Here is a 21,661-nt window from a genome sequence, read left to right on the forward strand (position 1 = left end):
GTCAAGAGGTCATGAGAGTTTATTGTAAAAAAAGATTGACACTCCACTGCTGCGCCAAACGGACAGTAAAGTGTGGATAACTTCAAGTGTCACTCAAAACATTTGCTTCACTTCTGAGTAGTAAGCTCGTCCAATAGCGCCCCCGTGTGTTACAGAAACGTATTGCCACTGCAGGCATGACGGCTGCGGTTGATGGGAAGTTCGGTTTCCATTGGTGTTCGATCCTGAAAGAAACTGAAACTGTTGCACTGCCTCTGAAGTGGCGCATGGGGGCGCCATTTCCCAAATGCTATTTAAACCTCAGTCCAGAAGCAGATTCCTGATTTTTTTTTTTTGTTACCAATTTGTATCCCAGCAACCCCGCTCTCCCCTCCCCCCCACGCCCTCACCACCCCCCACAGAAACCACAGTCAGACACAGAAAACAAACAGCATGAAACTGATCCGGGTCAGTTTGAGGAAGAATCCTGAGTCCACTCTTGAAACAGAGCTTGGTTCCACATCGGGTCCAGATCGTCCTCACAGCTCTGAGTGAACGTCTGGGTGAGGAGAGGACAGAGGTTAGTAGGGGGCGCTCTCCTTATCAAACTGATGGGGCATAAACACTTGATAGGAACAGAGCAGAGAGGCTTGTGTGTGAACAAACCTGTCTGGGGCCTGGTGTCTGGACTCTGCGCCGCGCCCTGCTGCACCTGGGTCTGCAGCCGCTTGATCTCCTGGTCATAGTCGCTCCACTCTGCCACTATTCGGACGGCTGCCTGCAGCTTGGGCTCCTTGGTCATTGGGTTGTTGCACTGAGGAGAAGCAGCGAGGGTTACAGACGGAGGGAGGGAGAGAGAGATGTAGGGGGGGAGGGAGGGACGGACGGAGGGCTTACCAGGTCGATGGTCTTGGCGCTCCTCTTGGAGCCGTCGTCGCACCAGGTCTCGCACCAGAGCCACTCCTGAGGCAGAGACTTGATGGGGACCTGATGGATCATGTTGTTTGGCAGGTCCTGGGAAACAAGCAAGGCCTGACTGTCAGCAGGTCGAGGGGCGACTTCATGCTTCAGTGCACACCGACCTGGTCCAAATTGGACAGGCTGTTGGGGTCCTGGCTCAGACCCTGGTACTGCCCCCTCAGTCGGTCGCCTGCTGCGATCTTCCTGAACTTCTTCAAGTCCACCACGTAGAGGGCGCTGCAGGGAACAGAAGCATCAGCAAGAGGATCCCGACCGAACCGGACCTCCGTCTGGTACCTGATGTGGTACTTGCGTCCGGCGAGGTGACTGGCCCAGTAGCCGCTCTTCCAGAACCTGTAGCCGTCCATCTCTCGCCGGCTCTCGCAGAACGGCGTGTAGCCGTACGGCGCGCCCTCCAGGTCCAGGTCCCGCAGCTCCTTCAGGTCCGTGCGCACAATCTGCCCACAACTTTCGGTCAGACGCAATGTTTTGGAGAAGTAGTTGGGCCAACCGGGTCGACCCTGCCAGCACACGCTCAAGTCCAAACACTGAAGTTCGTCTCAATGACTTTTTCTCAGAGGTAGAATTTTAGAAACTTTCAAACTGCTGGTTTCAAAGGGCCAAAATAAAAACTAGATCTGAACGCAAGTGGAACCGACCCAGTACAGCTGAAGAAGCTGAACATCTCGGACGTCTCAGCAGGAGGACCATCAGCTGCGCTCAGCAGTTTCAGGCAGCGGCCCATATAGAGCGGAACCACACAGCGGAAGAGACCACGCACCTGGTCGGCGTCCACGAAGAGGATCTTGTCCACGGCCAGGGGGAAGAGCACGTCCAGGAAGAGGATCTTGTAGCCCCAGATGATGCGCTGCTTCTCCGTCTGCTGGTGGAGCCAGCGCGGCCACTTGTACTGCACCAGCTCGTACTGGAAGCCGTACTTCCTGGCCATGTGAGGGATGAACTCCTGCAGTGGGGCCACACACAGGAGCAGGAGTCAGAGAGTGGCTCCCACCTCACATTGTCAAGGTCACTTCTCAGGAAAGTGACGAGTCATTAAAGCATTTCCTCCTAAAGCTTCTGATGGGTCTCAGTCTGAGGCAGATCTTCCTCATCTTCCCTGGCCACACCTTCATCTTCATATCCTCCTCCTCATCCTCCAAGAACCTCCCTGGTTGTCCTTGTCTTCTTCCAACACTCGTGGTCCAACATTACCTCCTCTCCGCATGTCCAAACCACCTGGGTCTGTCCTCCCTAACGTGGTCTCCAAACTTCTCCATATGTCCCCCTGGTTTCTAATCTTGACCTTCCTGGTCACTCCCAATGATCCTTGTATCTCCACCTCCCCAGCTTCTTCTATCGCTCACTACAAATGACCATACAGTCAGCAAACATCATGGACCACAGAGATGGAACGCAGTCGTCTGCTCAGAGATGCTCAAGAGTCAAGGTCAGATCTTCCCAGACATCAGTGACATCTTCCTCCTCTATGACTCAGAGAGGTTGGAGGCTCTGTGGGTGGAGCTCCCCACATCACAGATGAAAGGACCTGATTCATCCTTCCTCCTTCACCACTTCAAAACAGTTGGTCCTACCTTGAAGGTGGGAGACAGGTAGTTCTTGAGGAACCAGAACTTGACAGGGGTCTTGGTGTTCTTCAGGACCGACAGCATCATGATCCTGAGGGAAACAAAGCCCGGGATGAAAGGAGCAGCACAACCAAACCCTAGAAGAGGTCCAGTCTGTCTTCATTGTGGAGGACCACGGTGTGAGAAGCAAACCAATGACCAAAGAGGCTTCACTCCATGGAGTTGGAGGCTCACCCACCTGAGGAACCGCTCGTACAGGTGACCTGAAGCCACAGAGAAGATGTTGATGATGTCGTTCTTGTCCTGCTTCACCTCATCTGTCGTCCCTCCTCCGGTGAAGCCCCTGGTGAAGGCCCGGGGAGCAGAGAAGGAAGAGTCAGTTCGGTTCAGCAGAGTCATGAGCAACTGTCTAGCTCAAGTACCGAGTCAGCGACTTCCAGAAGCCTGTGTCGTTCTCCTCAGTCCCATCGCTCAGAAGCTCCTCCTGGAATTTGTCTGGTTTCTTCTGCACCTGGAGCAGGAGGCAAAACGGAGAACAGGTCACAACCTGAGTTCTTCCATCACAACAAGCCTAGAGAGTGAAGAAGAAAGTGAGCAGCTTGGAGCACATCATGATGATGGGTACCATCGCACACTCACTGAAGGCCGGTGTGTGCAGTGCCCATGAGCAATGACCAACCATGTTGGTTTATAGATTCACAACATTCTGCTCTCTCAGCACTGAAGACTGGCTGCAAGTCAGGAGTTGAGAAGTGACCCGCCTCAGTGGCGGGACCGACGTCGTGATGCCAGCACTGACCTTGACCTTGATGATCCTGCTCTTGAAGCTGTTGAGCACCACGATGATGTCGTCAGAGTCTGTGGGAGAGTCAGTGCCGTCGTGGCTGCCACCAAAGAGGAGCGTTAGTTTGCAGATATCGGCCGATATGAAGCACCAAGAAATGTGTCTCTTTTAAACTGAAGCGCTGCTTCATTAACCAGTCCACCAGAGGCCACTTAGTGGTGGGTTCATGTCCCACCTGTAAATCTTGTAGATCTCGTCGGAGCGTCCTTTCCGCAGTTTGAGGGTCCAGGATCCTGGATTGGCCTTCAGCTGGAAGTAACCCTGGAGACACACAGCAGTTGAGTGCACCACCGCGACATGGTGGCTGAGGTGAACCTACAAGGTTGGCCATGACGATGGTGTCCACGATGACGGGCTCCGAGGCGGTTCCCAGGGTGAACTGCAGGCCTCGCGGAGGCTGGCCTGAACTCACGTCGAAACAGTGACCTTCCAGCAGCAGGTGCTCCAGCTCGTACTCTGCTGCCACGATGTTCTCCACCTGGGAGCAGACCACACTCCTTCACCGTCCACACGAGTCACATCACTCGTGACAACACTGCTCCCACTTCAGCTCAGGCTCACAAAACCGGAAACACTCATTCTATGAAGAAACTTTCATTGAGGAGGTGAGCATGAAGGAAAGACCCCCTCTCACTTCTGAAGCCAAGTTTTCCTGATATGGATTCACTCAGACTGCAGCGTACCTCCTCCAGGTAGATGTTGTCCAGGTCGTAGCGAGTGCGAACCGACTCCACCATCCAGCTCTCTGGGGTGTTGAGGTTCAGAGTGAAGAGCGGCGTCTGAGGCATGTCCAGGAACTTGGCCAAGGGTCCAGGAGAGAAGCTGCCATCGGTCTGGAACACCACGTCCGGCTCCAAGACGTAACGGTAGAAGCTGGACACGTGATTCCAGTTGCGCAACGTCACTCCACAGCACACGTGTATGTAAAACTTCTGACAACGGTGAGAGTTCCCTCACCTTTTCAGCGGCAGCTCCGATAGTTTGGACTGACAGTTCATGAAGACCCGTAGATTGACGTTCACCAGCTGCTTCAGAACCTGCAGGTGGGGAAACAGGACAGAAGTGAGGATGGCTCGGGTCAGAAGCTGGAGGAGGCCACCTTTCATTTAAGAACAAACCGATTTGAATTCCAACATTTATCAAATGTCAACTCGACTGTGATGATCAAACACCAAGCACTTTCACTGCTTGGAGAGGATGAGTCAATGAAGGCGCCCATAAAAGGACCGGACGGCTCGGGTTTTTGAACATCCTGATATATAATGTGGAACAGAAGACATCTTTACAACCGTGGATCTCAAAGATTTGGATTCAGATGGCAGCCGTGGTGGCAGATTTTTGGGCAGCCTTCATCTGCCGGAGGATCTTGGATGACAGGTGACAACTGCACTTTAAGTCCGAACTCACAAAGCAGACGTGCTCACTTTTAAATACCCCAAATAAAGCGGAGCATGCAGCAGCAGAACCCCCATAGCTGGATGATATCATCCTCTTTAGAAGTGCTATGCACCAGCCAAACCTGGGTCAGTGACCCGCGTCAGTCAATACTCGCCTGACACCAATAAAACTCCACAGTGGTATTGAAGGAAGAAACAAGTACTCCACAGAGGTTTGCAGTAAAACTCAACCTACGGAGAGGAAGGGCGCCAGCTTCTGTGCGTCTCTGGTCACGGGGTCGACGATTGCAACCACATCAAAGTAGACGTCTCCTTCCTTTGGGCGAATCTTCACCGCGCTGACAAAAGATAAACATCTGTTCAGCACACAGGAGAAGTGACGACAGTCGCAGGGTGACTGGCCAGTCGAGACAGCAAAATTGTAAGGAAATGTTGGGACACGGTGGTGGTGCCACAAATTCACTGAAAAGCCTCCAGATCTCTGGAGGCTGCCCCCTTTCTTTTCTTCATCCACACTACTGCCACCTGCTGTCCACATCTGAATTTGATCATTATTGATATTTCAAACACTAACACAGGCATCCACCTGTACAGATGGAAGGGATGTAAGGTGCTCATGTTAGATCATGGCTGAACTCTAGTTTACCTGTAGCGGTCATCAGCAAAGCCATATTCCACCCGAGCTTCTCCTTTTGGCTGAGCCGAGAGTAGAGCGTCCACTTTCATCACCAGGTCACTGGCCCTGAAATGTCAGGACACGAAAGACGGTCACATTAAGCGGTGACAGGAGGCCTTCATGCGAGGGAGATCATGTGGGCAATGTGATTGGATTTACAGTTTTACTTGACCTCAAGTGGGCCGCATGAACATGAAGACAGCACAAGGACCGCCCTTTGCCCAGGGGTGCTTCAGAACTCACCTGTCCTCTTCTATCCCAAACTGCTGCACTTTGTGTCGGATCCTCTCTCCGGATGTCTTGAGGATGATGCTCTCCAGCAGGAGGAAGTCGTCCTGGTTGAACACCTCTTCCTCCTCCAGTGGACCAATGATCTGAGGCCCAGAAACAAACCAGTGAAGCCAGGCTGCATGAGTGGAGCAACAAAGTCGGACTCACTCTTCCGTTGCTGATAACAGCTCTCTGTCCTTTCTTCAGTTTGAGCACGTCTCTGCAGTAGGCAGCGTGGGACAGCAAGAAGTCCAGCTTGTCACTCTGCAAGGCGCTCTTGAACAGCGGCACATCCATGCCCTGAAGACGGAGAGAAAGAGGCATCCTCAGTAGTGAAAGTCTAGTGCGACACGAGTGACGGTCAGAAGGAGGCGCTGTCCCGACACTGACCCCGACCGCAAACTCAGCGATGTCCACACCCCTTTCCAGAGCTGCAGCCGTTTCCTCTTTCGCCATTTTGGTGATGAAGTTTTTGGCGTTATTGGCCGACTGCGTCTGCATGGCAGCCCAGATGGCTCGAGTGACTCGAGTGGTGTCGGGGGACAGATCGCCCGACGGGTTGCTGATCATGCCCAGTCGCACAATGTTGCTGGTTTTCTGAGAAACAAAAGGTCATGGGTATAAAGTAACCAGCATGAATGCAGGAATACAGTCATACATATCTGCCAAACAAATCCTTCCTTCCTCCTAATCTTTCCCAACAACATATTTTTCTTCCTCACATGCCAGCATTCTGCTTTCTGTGTTCACCTCTGAGCTCCTAAAGATAACCTTTACCAGACTCCACATTACACAGAGCTCACACGGCCATATGGATTGCAAATTTAGGACAAAGCAATGCTCACAATTATGCTGACGTTGGGAGAATAAAACTCGTACCATGTGTCTGATGGCATCGTACAGTAGCTGACGCCCAGCTGGCTGGTCGAAATCCCCAACCACCCAGAAAGTGACCGGGCGGATAACACCCTCATCTGAAATCCACAAAAGTGAGCAAAAGACAAAGATGAAAAACCAGAAGTGTAGTAAGATACATTTATAAGATGACCAGTGAAAAGATCTAACCATCTGCATGCAAGTGTCACGACATGCTTTCTACACATCTGTTGACAGACAGCAGGCTCTAAACATGCAAAGATAAGTCTGCCAGTTCATTCCTCAGTATTTTCTACCAAACATAATGAAGACTCAACAAGCACTTGTATGAGGTTCCGACCCAGAACCCAGGGGGACCAGCAGGGGGCAAGAAACTCAAAACTGAAACCAACCCAACAAGAGGGACACAGCAGTGTCACACATAAATGCACGTTTCCAATGAATTTGTCTGCAAGTTTAGTCAATATCTAAAGTGTCAGATGTTTGGAGGGACTTGAGGTGAGCAGTTCATGAGGGCTCCCTAAAAAGGGCACAGTTTTATGAGTCACCTTGCAGGTCTGAACTGGGCCTCAACAGCAATAAAGGAGAAGGGGGAAGAGATTACCATGCCTGTTGGTGGCAGTCAAGCCTGACGCAGGTTTCATTCACACAAATAAATGCGGAAAAAGGGAGAGGACAGAAGGCCATAGAGAACACATGAGGCTTGAGGATGATCAGAGTTGCTTATAATCCCAGGGTTAACCCTTCCACCTCACCTTTCTTGGTCATGTAGTTCATGCTGTTGGCCACGGCAGCGCTCCTCTCCCGGCTGTCCAAGGTGGAGAAGCGAGCGTAATCATCCACAAAATGGTTGTCTGCACACGCAGAGTTAAAATGATTACAGAGGACAGTGAAGCACGTCACTGTTGAAGCAACACCGCTGGAGAAGTCGTGTGAGCTCACTGGTGTCAGACAGGTCCAGATAAGCCCGGCTGGTGGAGAGCACTCTGGGGTTGATGCGTGGAACAACATTCGGCTGATTCATGATGAAGTCCAGAACGTCGTGATCACTGGCCAGCTCTCCCTGCACACATCAGGAAGGAGTGACGGACATGTTTCATTGGTTCTGTCCGCGTGAGACCCGGGCCAACATGTAAAGATTCAGCCTAGGTATCGTCTACTAACACAGTATCTCAGAACTGTCTGTGAACAAGGCTAATAGGTGCTTATCGTGGGCAAAACACTGGTCAACAGCAACATCACTTTCAACATCAAATTCTAATGTCTTTTTTTGTAACATATTTGAGAGTACAGTTCATATAACAATTAATATATTCATATATATTCAGCTTGATTACTGATGACAAAAGAAGAAATGCAAAAACCAAAGCATATTTACACACACATATTCTAAATGTAATGAAGTAACACATAAACAACAATCATCAAAAACAACCATCAACCTTCCTCGGTCTGGGGCTCCACGCAAGATCTCACCTCGTGGAGTGAATCGGATCATGAGAAAGATGAGGGAACCACCCAGAACTACACGGCAGGATCTTGTTGATGATGTCAAGGCAGCTGGGACCACAGTCACCAAGATGAGCATTGGTAACACACTACGCCATAATGGATTGAAATACGGTAATATTTAGAATTAATATGTGATTTTCCAGGACTCTTTTTTAATATTCTCTCCCTCGCTGTCAAAGATGGACCTACTTTTCATTGTAAGGGGGCAAACTCACAAATCAGCCGAAGGTGAAATACTTATTTCCCCCATTGTAAGTTTCTTTGAAATATCTTCCAGTCGGACAGAGTGAAGTGATTCCAGCTCACTTCCGACCAAAAACCTGAGCAGACGACTACGAAAACACTGCTACCCAGAAAAAAAGACAGCCTTTACATCCCAACTCACCAGGTAGACGGCCCTCTGGAAGAAGGAGGTGGTCTCCAGGATCTTCTGCATGGTGACAGTCTCCAGCTCATCCGGGTCCAAGTGCTCACGTTGGAACGGGATTCCATTGTACATCACAACAGGTAGAGGACCCACTCCGGTTTGCTCGTAGTACATGCGACCCTCCTGACCAAGGATCGAAATTTGGAAAATTTAGCTCTCTTGTAACAATAACACAATGCCATACTTAACATAACACCAGCTATTAACATCTCACCAAATAAGATGAGGAGCTGCAACACCAAAGTGACAAACTTGGTTCAACAGGTGATCAATGAGGCAGACAACAGGCAATAAACACAACATCAGGGCAATAAAGCACAATGGTTACGCCTGAAAATACATTCTCTGTTGTCATGAGAAAATGCTCACGTGATTTGGGATTATTATCCAGGAGCTCTGGCCTCGACAGAGACGGCTCACTGAAACTGCTCTGGTGAACTCAGTTAACTGAAACTACTTCCTGAATTTCTTCACACCACAGTGGTCTGTCGCACCTTCCTGTTGCTGTCGTAGCTGGAGTCGGCCCCCAAGATGCTCCCAACCTCCACGTACGGGAACCTCTTCTCCAGCACTTTCACCACATCACCAACACTCAGCTTCCCTCCAATGGGAATGCGGTTGAACATCTGGAATGATAGATGAGAGGAAGTCAATCGTGCGAACTGATGGTGCTAAACATGTCTGGTAATGGCTCATCTCACCGCCATGACGGCTTCAAAGGCGCTCTGGCTGTCCACCTCGTCCCTGACGTAGTTGTAGGCTCGCACCAGAGCCACCCCCACATCCTGCCGGCCGTCAACGTCGTCGTCATCAGACACCACAAAAACCAGTCCGATCCTAAAACATGAGCCAAGTCGGTGTGTGTGTATGAGCTGGTTAAGATGCAGAGGGCGCCATCTGCTGCATCAACATTCAGACATAGGGACTGATCTGAGATGCCACATGCAGAGAGGCATCAAAGGCCCCCCGCACAGGGCCTGACAGAACCCTGGAGTTAAAATGCTTTCCAGCTACATAGCCAAAATAAGTTCACTGCACCAACAGCATCCGATCATTTGCACTGAACTTGTTCAAACAAAAATATATTTTCTTTCTTTACTCGTAATAAAATAAAGTGTCTTCATTGACCAGGGAGGTCAATGAAGACAGCTCAAGGTGGAGAAGGCTGACTGACTGTGGCGCCCCCTGATGGGGAATAGCTGAACCCAAAGTACAAAATTCCAGCTGAGTAGCAGCCTACTTTCACATATCACCACCATCAGCTCAGGTCCCTTTTCTGGGGCAACAACATGAGTCAGAGGCAGGACAGACGTCATTTCTCTGCTAAGGTCAGGTGAATTCCTCACTCTGGCCAACTTCCTCCAGGTTAAGCCACCAAACTCATCATTTTATCAAAATACCAAGGCACCAACCTCAGTGGGATGTTGTTGGTGTAGAACATCTCTGCGACGTTCAAAAGCTCAGCACAGTGCTCCTGTGTCGGATCCAGAATCATCACCTGCCGAGCACAAGCACTTGGTCAGACAAGTGGACTGACGTGTTCAAATCCCGCAGTACCAACCAGATTGTGGAGATTCTTCCGAATCTGCCGGATCACTCCGGGGAATGTTGGTCTCAGCAGCTCCTGCACATTGTAGGGCCAAGAGCTATAGCGGTGGTCCGTCTCCAGGTTGTTGATCCACTGAGAAGAGAAAGCCAAGTAAACCTCACAACCTCATTTCTGATTCATTAAAACTGCTTCAGTCACATCTTACAAGGATCGCAGGACTGCGGATGTCCACGGCATAATCTGAGTCGGACGGCTGGACGTTGAGTTTCAGGATGTCATGGATAAAGGGGGTCTCAATTTGCAGAGAGCGGAGCCCCTCCATCACCCGGGCCTCGCTGCGCAGCACTTCAAATACGCTGCAAGGAAAAAACAGCAGCGCAGGATGAGACCAGACAGACATCAGGCTTCTTGCTTTGTCAAACCATCGAGTCGATAAAAAAAAAAGACAGTCATCATGTGGAGTTAGGAACTACTCCAGAGTCTCAGTGACCTGCCGTTAGCCAGTGATGCACAGGGGTATCATATGGGGTGTTGCTACTGTAGCTACATCTAAACATCTAAATAAAAATAAAATAACATCATGGTGATGAGGTTGGTTATTGATAAACCTTTAACCAAATTTGAGTTTATTTTTTATACCGTGACGTTCATCAACATGGAAAATGGGATGAGAGACACCAATAAAGTGCTTGTTCGGAATTAACATCAAATACATCTTAGGGCGAAGAATACCATTTCCTTCCAGACAAACTGAAGTCTAATGTGAATGACGTTAGCTGAGACATAACTGTTCCAACGAAAACGTTTCACTTCTTGATTTATTCTTTTGCTGTTAAAAACAAAGGTGTGACTTCAAACTTCTGATAGAAATTCTGTGATCTGGATTCAGTTTGATCACGGTCTTGGAATCAGCCCAGTCACTGTGTGCTCTGGTCTTGACTCGACACTAGACAGCACAGGTCTAAACAGGTCTTTAGAAAAAAGTGCAGAAAACTAAACTTATACCAACTTGTAGCCATATATGTGTGAGGTGTTCAGAATGGTATGTCACTCAAAGATTTCAACTCGTCTTTTTGAGAAAATCAGGATAATCTATTTTTGCTCTATTTTCTTATCATCTGTCAATTACAAATCTCATTTATTTGATAAATTTCCAAAGGACCATGAGGTAGGCAAACCCCAGTAGGCCTAATCTCTATTCTAATAATTCTTGCACGTATTGATAAGAAATTCTCTAAATAATTCTACAGATGACTAGCTGCATATTCTGCCATTGCAGCCTTTGTTTTGACCTGTATTCTGGTTGGTCAAGGTCCCTTTTGTAGCTCCTAGCAATCCAAAATCCTTTTTCAAAGTCTGAGTGCACTTGCTCAGAAGCCTGCTCAGACCAAAACCCAAGTCCTCTTTTCTGCCTTTGACCATGATTATTGAGCTCTAGGAACTCAACAACATGATCACCAAGCAGATGAGCTTTTGGGGTCACACTCATGCCACGTTTTAACCAATGATGGCAGAATTGGACAATGTACCTCGGATAAGCAGAGTCCAACTCGTGGGCAAAGCAGGCTGTTCTGACTGCGTTTAAAGCTTCCATAGCAGAAAAAAGACTTCTGACAAAGCTTTATTATTTGCCATGTGTGCTTTGAGTCTGTTGACAGCCTCCAAAACTTAAACAGTATTGTGACCATGGTAACAATACTGCACTGGCAGAAGACTGCCATTGATGCAGCTAGTCATCTGTAGAATTATTGTTTAGAGAATCTCTTATTAATTTTGTAAGAATTATTAGACTAGAGATTAGGCCTACACGGGATACTCTTTAAAAAAAACAAAGGGTTTGCCTTCCTCATGGTCCTTTGGAAATGGCAAAAATGAATCCTACACCTTTTAAAACCCTAGAAAAGTCACCAAAAATGTAAAAATTGATCAAATAAAAGAGTTTGTAATTGATGGATGATAAGAAAATAGAGCAAAAATAGACTATCTCGATGAGTTCTTTGAGTGACAAACCATTCTGAAAACCTCACATATATTGCGACAAGCTGGTATAGGTTTGGTTTTGTGCACTTTTTTTCTGAGTGTTGATTTTAGTTAAGGAGACCTGTGACAGTGAATAACCAGTGGAACAACTGCAACATCTGAGGCCCACCTGAAAATGTCCTGTGACTCCAGATCGATGTGAAGTCCATTGATGAACAGAGCTGAGTCACCCGGCTGCAGCCCCAGAGTTCCTTTGAAAAACTGAGAGAGGAGAAACAAGCGTCGGTCAATGACACATGTCCATCCAGCGCTAACATGATGTCAGCGCGGCCCAACAACAAGATGTCAGAACACCACCAGCTCTGCTGAAAGTCAATCCACAGTTTGAATTATCAAAGGGTGTTTGTGAGCGCGCAGCGGCCCGTGTTTCTCAGCTCAGGCTCAGCAGTCAAATCTCATTACAGAGAGACAAAGACATCAGATTAATCACACACGTCAGACTGTGCAATTACAGGGAGACATGATTAACACAAATATTGTTCGTCCCACTTACAGCGAGAGTCAGACAGACACAGAGAGGAAACGTCTTTGTGATATGCATCCGTCCAATCCACTTCCATCATTAGTCATTTTCCTCCACAGGAGGAATCACCAATTGAGTAATTACAACGTTTGCTGCTCGCCCACACAGACTCACACAACACTGGGCTGTGAGCCGGCATGTGTGAGCGCAGCATTAAATTAAACAGAAGAAGACGCCATAACCTGTTACTTCAGATGCCGGACACATTTTTAGACACAAGTAATAAAGGTGAGAGCAGGAGTCCATAAAAGAAGGGCTTTTCTCATTTTGAGATATTTCCCTCAAGATAGTGAGGAGGCGAGCTGTTGTGGCGGCTGCGAGTAATAAACCATTTGTTTCTTCTCTTCCGTTATTGGTGAAGACCAGTAAACACATTGGAGATGCGCAGGAGGACAGAGAAGTACAGAAAAATATTGGATCCAACTCACTCTGACCAGTGCTGTTTTTCACTGAAACTCTAAACTGATGGCAACAGAAGGAGTCGTGTCAAGGGTTATCCATTCAGGAACCAAGTCAAAAATACACAACAGCACCATCCTTCAACTTCACTGATGAGAGATGAGTGTCAACACAGTTTTATGAGACACAATTTGGACTCTGACAAGACAAAGTGCTTTTGCACTTTGCTGATTGTCCATTACCTAAGTTCACATTAACATTGATGCATGAGTGAAAAGGTCCGAGTGAGCTGCTCGCACCAAAAATACTAGGAGTCCCACGACTCAGCAGGTGAAAACCTTGATGGTATGCAGCTTGGGCACATGATGAAAAAATATTGTTACATTGAAGACACCACCTTCCCTCATTGTTGCCCTGCCCTGCCCGAGCAGTTTGAGGGTCATAATGTTATGGCTAACTTACTCAAGCGATATAACATAACATAACATAAACTACAATGATGACATCTGTCTTTGGACATTTGTTTGTAAAGCTCATCAGATATCCAGGTTCAGCGATATAGGAGTCAGATGGAGACCACACATGACAGCAGCATCTCTGCTGTGACACGGTTTCACGGTGGTTACTATAGTCAAAGCAGTGAACTAACATTCCATGAAAGCAAAGCCTTACCTTCTGATTCTCACCAATCTCTTTGCGGATGTCAGCACTGACCGCTGTTTTGGTGATGGACCTGTTTGACCAGAAAAGACCGTCAGTCTAGTTCACTACACAGAGCGGTGAGACGCAGAAGGGTGTTGGCTCTCTACCTGGCTTTAGTGGGGAAGTTCTGGCTGAGGTCTCGCATGACGTTGAGAGCCTCCGCAGACGGAGCAGCAAGGATGCGAGCCGCTGTTTGAAAACTCAGGTCTGTGGGACAATGTGTGGTCAATTAGGAAACCCAGGGGAGACAAACAAAACATATCCACACACAACCACTGTCTTTGATGATGAATGCCTCAGGCTGTAAGAAAAAGGGTTTGAAAAGTACAGACAGAGCAGCATATGTTCTGACTGTTTCTGCTTCAAGGGATTTTAATTCTACAGATAATCTATTTCAAATGATAAAGAGTGAGGAGGGAACTTTCTTTACCCTGTGGCAAAATTGACTAGAGTGATGAGTCATAGTAGTAACAAGGAAAGAGATGCATGACGTTCACCACAGAACAGGGTGGACAGGAAGCAGAGAACCAAGGATATGAGAAGGAAAAACATGAGGGAGTAGGAGGGAGAGAAAAAGTGCAATGGGCTCCTGTAGACGTGGAGTCCTCAGACAGTATCATACAGAAAAAATGAGACACTAGAAACATATTTAGAAATGAAAACTGCTTTTTCCCCCTTCTTTTTTGTCGAAATGTTTCATGTGTCACATCTAAATTGAAGCTTATAATCTGCCTGCCAATAAAACAAAAGATGCATTTAAAAATTGTTTGAGGCACGAGAAATCATTCCTTAAATTCATGTTGATTAAAAAAAAAAAAATCAATAAATGGATAAAAATGTCAAAGAATAGGGAGCAATTTAAACTGGCAAATGAACTGAACCGATCCCAGTCAAGAGCCACAGGAGGCGACCAGTACGGAGCTGAGACGGTGAATCATACGTGGCGCATGGTGTCAGAAACGCTGGAGCCAGATTATTAGCCCCTGGAGGTCTGGATCTGTGTGCACAAGGGCTGAAGTAATGAGCCCCAGCAGTGAGGAAGAGAGAAGACTGACAGCCACATGACAGTCGGCCAGACAAGTGCTACCCTTTAATCCCAAACATCTTTTATTCAAGACTATTAGCTATTATGCAGAGGAAGAAAATACAGCTGTGAAACCCAAAACATCGCCTTCCCTCCATTCAAGTGGAAAACGTAGGGAACTCAATCCTAATCAATGATGTTCTTGTGTAGCGGGAGACAATGTGCTCATTAGATGATGTGACGTCCAGGGAGCAGTTACTGACCGCAGAACCACTCTGGAGACGTGTAAATGACAGTGAAAAATTCTCACCTTTTATTGCTGTCAGACTAATAACTGGATGAAATCCAAAAGTAAACAGTAATCTACACAGCATACTGTGGCAAGAGGATATTCATAGAAGCTTATAATCACTTATAAACCTATAAGAACTTCCAACCTGATTGGGTCAGAGTCAACAACAGCTGCCTCGCAATCCTGATAAGACATGTCAGTAAAAGTGTTATTTAATGAACTGTATTCGGCAGAGTGGGGGCAACGCACGACACAGGAGGAGTAGTCACGGGCGAGGGTCAAAATCCGGCCACATCAAAGTCTAGGAGATGAGGAGGGCAGACAGCCATTTGCCCATCGATTAAACAAGAAACCTCACAGCAATGTGGAGCGCCTCAAACCAGCAGGAAAGAACGCTTCAACGAGTCCTCATTTATCTTCTACCATTTCTGTGGAAGGGTCATCAGACAGGGCTGAAGCTGCGTCCTCTCATTATGACAACGATTAATATGTAGCAGTGCCAAATATTAGGAAGTGATTCATCAATTCCCCCCTCCCAGAAACGTGGACACCATGGAGGTGTGAGAGGACCAGTCTGTCCTTGGGAAACACAAAAAGCTCAGTGGAGAGTCAAAGCCGAAAAACAATGAGTAAACTCTGGTGACTTTGATGAACCAGGTCATTTCACACAAGTCAGCAAATGTCCGACTGTGTTAGGCTGTTCGTCGACACGGTTTCACAGAGAGGGGATTTAAAAGTCTGTGTGACAGTGGAGAGAAGGAACTATTTACTGATATGTCACGTTACACTCATCATACATTCAATTTCAATGTGATATTCTGTTGGGTTGTGACTCATTCTGCACTGAGAAAAAAACTGTTGAATAATTCACCACTTTTTCAATTCTTGTTCTCAGACCTGCCTCTATAAATGTATCTGCAATTTATTACTTTGGCACAAGGAAAATCTTGCCATGGCGTCCAGAGGCAATGAAAGACAACTGCTAAATGAGGCGTGTGAGTGGTGGAAGCATCACGGTGGCGGTCTCATAAATCCATTGAACCAGTCCAGATTATAGGTGGCCATTCAGCCAAAACTGTGCGCACAAAAGCATGACACCTGAACATGACGGGGCTGTGGTTGGTCCAACAGCGCTAGCAAGCTAGCATGACTTGTGAGCACAAAAGATTTCCTTCAGCTCGCCATCTGGTGGTAGTGTGGAAAATATGTTTCTATTATCAACGCTGGAGGAGAACATTTTAGCAGCAGAGAGTATGATCCACAAAACACAATACGGATAAGAAGACCAGACACACCTTGCATCTGCCAGACCTTCAGAGGAGCCATCTCATTGGTGCTTTCCACCAGATGCTTCCTCAGCTCTTTCAGCTGTTCCTTAAGCTCCGGGTAAAGGGTCCTGCAGGAAGAGGAACAAAGTGACTCACTGTTGAAGGCAGCACACAAACGGATCACACTGGTGAGGCTTTGGAGGAGTCACTCACTTCAGTTTGCCAAAGAGAAAGCCCTGGACCTCGTCCACTGGATCGTTCTCCCCTATTACAGTGGCGTTGACCTCTGCCCCTGGAGTCCAAATCGATTAGTCTTATGGTGTCAACTTGCCAGCAACTGCATGAAAACTTGCAAAAGCACCTTGAACTTGAGTGTCGTCCTTTGCTTTATACTCTTGACTTTTGATGGCCAGTTCCACCCCGTAACCAGAGAGATGAACTCTTTTGCTGCTGGGATTCTGGAGGCAAAAAGAGAACATGAGTCGAACCAGAAAAGCACTCGAGAGCTCAGACTGTTGCCAAGCAGCTCATTTCCAGTTTTTACCCCACATTATCACATTGACTTTACCCAGTCAATTTAATACCTTTTTAAGCATTTGAAATATCATCGATCGCAATGAGCCCATGTTACAGCAGGAGGCAGTAAGAGCCAAGCAGAGCTGTTGAAGTTTGTGCTGACCAAGTCAAAAATATAATTGGAATCTGTTTGTGTGTTATTTCCTGCACACCAGAAAGAAATAAACTCAAAATGATCAGACAGTCAAAGCAAAGACTTGACTTGATCACAACTTAATAGGGAATAATAGTAATAAAATTACAGGGGATTGAATAATATCACCAAATGATCTACAACTCCAGGGCTCTATCTGATTGCATAAGCACCGTCTGTTGCTGCTGAATCACATCAAGTTCTATTTTCCTTGGTCTCGGGTGGATAAATGCGGAACACAGGTGGAGGATTCAGATGCGTTTCAACTACAGACAGCCAGCAGCTGTGCAGCGTTCAGGATGGCACCCATGCTTGTAGTGTTACCAACAACTCTGCGATCAGGACTTCAGCCTTGTAAACAGATGGAGAGAATAATTTAGCATATTAACTTTGAAAACTTTATTTGCATGCGAGTGAAGATAAAATGAAGATTTAAATGGAAGCACTTTGCATTTCCAATGTGAACGAGAGGCCCAATTAATGTGGTGGTTCTTTTCGCCACTGACACAAGAACGAAAACAAATATGGCTTTAATTGAGCGTCCCACTTGAGCTGACTAACAAGTACATGCTGTGTGTGTGTGTGCGCGCGTGCGTGAGGTTGTGAGAGACCGGTAGCTTTGCCAGCCTTGAGGTCAGAGCGGAGGATTATTATGACAGTGAGGCCTCGAGAAAAGAAGGAAAAAACATTTTCATGAGCCATTTCCATGCTACTAGATATTAATCTGAAGGAGCAGCGCAGGTGTGGCGAGGTTTGGGGCTAATTTAGTTTCAAACTTAACTCCACATTACACTACTTTCCGCTTTCAAACAGAGCGTCCGTGTGTTGGTTTTGAGCGAAAAGGAAGCTGCTACATGGTGGCGTGAAACAGGCGACTCCATCACAGATGGGGTGAGATACGACGGTGGTTTGCTTCTAAACTTCTGGCATTCAAAGAAGACATACGGCAGCCACTGTTGTGACTAAAAAACATAACTGGTGTAAAGCTGATTCGTCGCCAAAACAGCCGACATATCCATCACTATGATCAATCAGTTTCTTTCAGGGCTAACTCAGAAAACACAGACTCACTTGATGGATTTGTATCGGTGAGGTAGTAGTGATGAGGCACCATCATTCTCACATTTGTACCCGTTTTAAATGTAACTTAGTGGAAGATACTATCAACACCAGTTAAAGCTTTCCTCATGCAAACATTTGTTTATTCCAACAAGCCAACTCCAACTGACACAGTCAAGAACCTTCTTTAGAAGAACCTCAGAGGCTCTGAAGAGGCTCAAATACTTGCTAACAGCATTACATTGAAAACATTACTGGCCACTCTGGTGTTGAGAACATCTTCCTTTAAGCTACATTTAGAACAGACACAAAATGTCTCATTAATATGGCATTAATCGAGCACCAACTCGCAATTAATGGAGATTCAAAATTGTAATCTATTGACAGCCCTAAAGCCCTAGAGTTGTCAAGTCTAAATAAAGTTACTGAGCAGAGCACCTACTGCAACATAATGCCGGAGCACGTACGACGCCAAACCCTCCTCCACTTTAGATGTGATGACTCTGTGAAGCTCCTGGAAATTGGGAGTCCCCACCTCAGCGTACAGAATGACAACAGGTGCGTCAGGGTTTGAGCCAAGGTATTTATGGTCACCTTTGAAAAGGTATGGCTTCGGCCTGAGAGATGAGACGATGTTAACTCCACAGTCAAATGATGCATAACATCATGGAACCAATTGTTATTTTGCTCTGACTACCTGTCGGGAGCCGTTTCCAGCAACGATGCCAGACCATCAGCCGAACAGGTCTTTTCTCCATGGACACTGAAAAAGGCAGAGCAGCTGGTTGGAGGCGGCTCGTTGGACGCAATCTGAAATGAGACAACAAGCAGCGGGTTTGTTATATAAAACGTGAAAACAGCAGCAATGAGGAGGAGAGGGAAAACAAGGTCATACTGCAGATACCTGCTGGAAGGAGTGGACGGTCGCGGAGTAGGCTCGGAGGGAAAGAGCGAACTTCAGCATGTTCAGCTGGACAGAACTCAGCAGCACTCCCGCTTGTTTCACGATCAGATCGTAGTAGGCCTGGTCGGTATCTGCTTGGAGACAACGCACATATATGCATCTATCTGAGCTGCCGCACCCATGTTTCTGACAGAGGACGCAAGCTAACGCGGGAAACCCACAGTGCACAGATCTTTAATTTGCATGCTGCTATCGGGGTTCAGAGCATTCGATCCATTCCATGGAAGAAAGGGAGGATGGAGGGAAGGAAAGAAAGAAAGGAGGTCGGAGGGTAATTAACAAGATTTAATAAAATAAATATTTATTTACTAAATAAATCTAACTGTATTTAATCTGTACAAGAATGTGGATTAAAATACATATATTCACATTAAAGAGGACATCTTGTAAAGGAAAGACAACACACTAGATACAAGAGGGTCAATGGGAAAATGACAGTACCGTCATGCTCCCCCTCGATGTTCTGGTTGGCTTCAACAAAGTTCCAGAACTTTTCCAGACTTTCCTCAGCCATGAACTCGCTGGTGAAGAAGGAGACGAGCATCAGATCAACATCCGCACTCAAACCGTACTTGTGAATTTATCTGGACTCTAATGGAGTGAGTGGTGTGTGTGAACAAGACCGGTACCTGGCCTCGAGCAGCAGGGGCGTATCTGCCCACTTGGTAGTGAGGGTGGTGGTGACAGCCTTGGAATCCGCTGCTGCACTGGCAGCAATCAACGCCAGCAGTGACAGGCACAGAAGCCACATGCTGAAACCTGGACATAAAGACAGAAGCAAATTGTGCGTTCATTTGAAAACTCTAAACTGTCTTCAGTTGAGAAATCGTTTTTCTATTTGTAAGATATCTTCTCTTCTGAGAGTTTGCTTTTGGCGGGGTTCCAACTCTGGCCAGTACATGACTATCAAGGTCAGAAGAAGGAAACCAATACCTGCGTCTGACGCTAGTCTGCAGCCATCATGCACCGCCACCTCAGGCCACTCTCATGTGCGCAGCACAACATACTGCACCAACTCCAGACAACCACCCCACACAAGCACAAGCAACAATACAATTCAAGAACAAACTTCCACATTTATCTAGAGCTCAGTTCAGCCAAGTGGAAAGGACTAGATTAGTTTGATTTTATTCTTCCCTCCATGGGGGAATGTTGCATGTCGGGGCAGCATTATAGTAACAATAACGGGAGGAAGGGGCCCTGGGACCACAGGTGCACTTTCAAAAGGCTGCAGTTTCTCACACCTCTCGCTTACCATTTCACCTGAACGTCCCTGCAGCCAGACAGGACTATCCTCTCTGACAGTTACAGTTAGTTACCAGGCAAAGTTTTCAAAAGTATCCCCGTATATCTAGATCTCAAGGTCACTCAGTATTGAAGCAGGACCACAGCACAGTTGCCGACAGGTTTTCAGACTGCGAACTCACTTGTCAACATTAGAATCAGCGACCAATAGGGAAGTTCAGCGTGTCTCCGCTGTCCAATCACAGAGGAGTTGAGCTATCAATGACGTCCTAAATAATGTCAAAATATAAACCAAAGCAGTCAACTTAGCAGACAGCGCTGTTATTGTAAAAACCATAACCTTCCTCGATAGCAGCAAGACTTCGGAAACAGTCGCAGAAATTAGCCAATGCTACCTGAGCTAGCAACACGGCGCAATCTGGCAGCGGTTAGATGTGTCTACACATACTTGCACCACTGAAAATGTGCGTTGGGTGGTTCCACTGTACCGGAACCAATGCAATAGTTTTGGCTCGTTCGCTGAAATATAGAGATACATTTTGCTATTACCGATGCCGGCTCCGCTGCTTCCTGCATTCATGTCCGCGGAGAAGTGCGTGGGTCCTCCTGTTCCGGGTAGGTGGCCGTACTGATGCCTGTTCACAAATCTGGCTAGTAAACGAAATATAATCCAAATCGCTGATGATAAAAACCGGAAGGAAGAAGGAAGAAAAGAAAAGTAATTCATGTGATCGACTGAAATGAAATGAAAAAAAATCAAACCGGTTGGTGCCACACAAATACGTATCTAAACATTTATTTTTGTATAACAACAACAACAATAACACCTTTCAGCTGAAGTCACACTGCATTAAAATCATCAAAAAGGAATCAGACAAAAAATGCAAAAGTCAAAGCAAAAGTGTTGCTGTTCTTAACTTGAGACCTAGAGCTAAGCTTTTTGTGTGAATTTAAGCACATAATCATCACTTCTCCATGCACAAACACAGTATACAGGCATGTTGTATTGAAGCACTGTCAGGACTTCATCCCTCCATGGTGCTTGGACTAATCCTGGTCTCATGCGTTGTGGGTGGCTGGAGTGGATCCAGGTTCTGTAGGAGGCTGGGAACACTTCTGCTTAGTATTCCAACACCCTTCCATCAACAGTCTGAACCCTGCTAAGCTTTCTAAATTCCACTTATATTTCATGTCATTGAAACAGGTCTGACTATTGAACACAGACATCCACACAGACCTGGCAATTGGATCGACTGTGGTTCTCACTTGTGGAGGAATGTGAGCGCCACTGAAGATAGATTACGCCGCCTGATCTTAATGGAGCAAGCGCTTGCATGCTGGATTAACTGAATCATTTTGG

General features: G+C 46.9%; 1 protein-coding gene across 2 annotated transcripts; it reads right to left on the bottom strand.

The window, feature by feature from the left end:
- Position 1: 1 nt before the first annotated feature.
- Positions 2 to 20,915, bottom strand: uggt1 (UDP-glucose glycoprotein glucosyltransferase 1). 2 transcript variants are annotated; one of them, XM_053845247.1, is made up of 41 exons: positions 20,851 to 20,915; positions 19,686 to 19,815; positions 19,498 to 19,577; positions 18,997 to 19,127; positions 18,790 to 18,902; positions 18,535 to 18,709; positions 16,686 to 16,782; positions 16,538 to 16,616; positions 16,352 to 16,452; positions 13,848 to 13,947; positions 13,711 to 13,771; positions 12,226 to 12,317; positions 10,282 to 10,432; positions 10,089 to 10,208; positions 9,940 to 10,025; positions 9,229 to 9,364; positions 9,022 to 9,153; positions 8,486 to 8,650; positions 7,531 to 7,651; positions 7,344 to 7,442; positions 7,193 to 7,216; positions 6,592 to 6,686; positions 6,103 to 6,309; positions 5,881 to 6,012; positions 5,686 to 5,816; positions 5,413 to 5,508; positions 5,002 to 5,104; positions 4,327 to 4,406; positions 4,053 to 4,242; positions 3,689 to 3,847; positions 3,545 to 3,630; positions 3,325 to 3,409; positions 2,948 to 3,036; positions 2,764 to 2,868; positions 2,532 to 2,616; positions 1,721 to 1,903; positions 1,237 to 1,397; positions 1,062 to 1,176; positions 877 to 993; positions 646 to 793; positions 2 to 538 (listed from the first exon to the last, which is right to left on the bottom strand). In XM_053845247.1, the coding sequence occupies exons 1-41, from the start codon at positions 20,879 to 20,881 to the stop codon at positions 519 to 521; spliced, it is 4,611 nt and encodes a 1,536-aa protein (XP_053701222.1). In that variant the 5' UTR covers positions 20,882 to 20,915; the 3' UTR covers positions 2 to 518. The 2 variants fall into 2 exon arrangements, with proteins under 2 accessions (XP_053701222.1, XP_053701223.1); XM_053845248.1 differs by lacking the exon at positions 7,193 to 7,216.
- Positions 20,916 to 21,661: the final 746 nt, after the last annotated feature.

Source organism: Synchiropus splendidus, chromosome 16 (genome assembly GCF_027744825.2).
Source record: "Synchiropus splendidus isolate RoL2022-P1 chromosome 16, RoL_Sspl_1.0, whole genome shotgun sequence".
In the NCBI taxonomy this organism is placed as follows: domain Eukaryota; kingdom Metazoa; phylum Chordata; class Actinopteri; order Syngnathiformes; family Callionymidae; genus Synchiropus; species Synchiropus splendidus.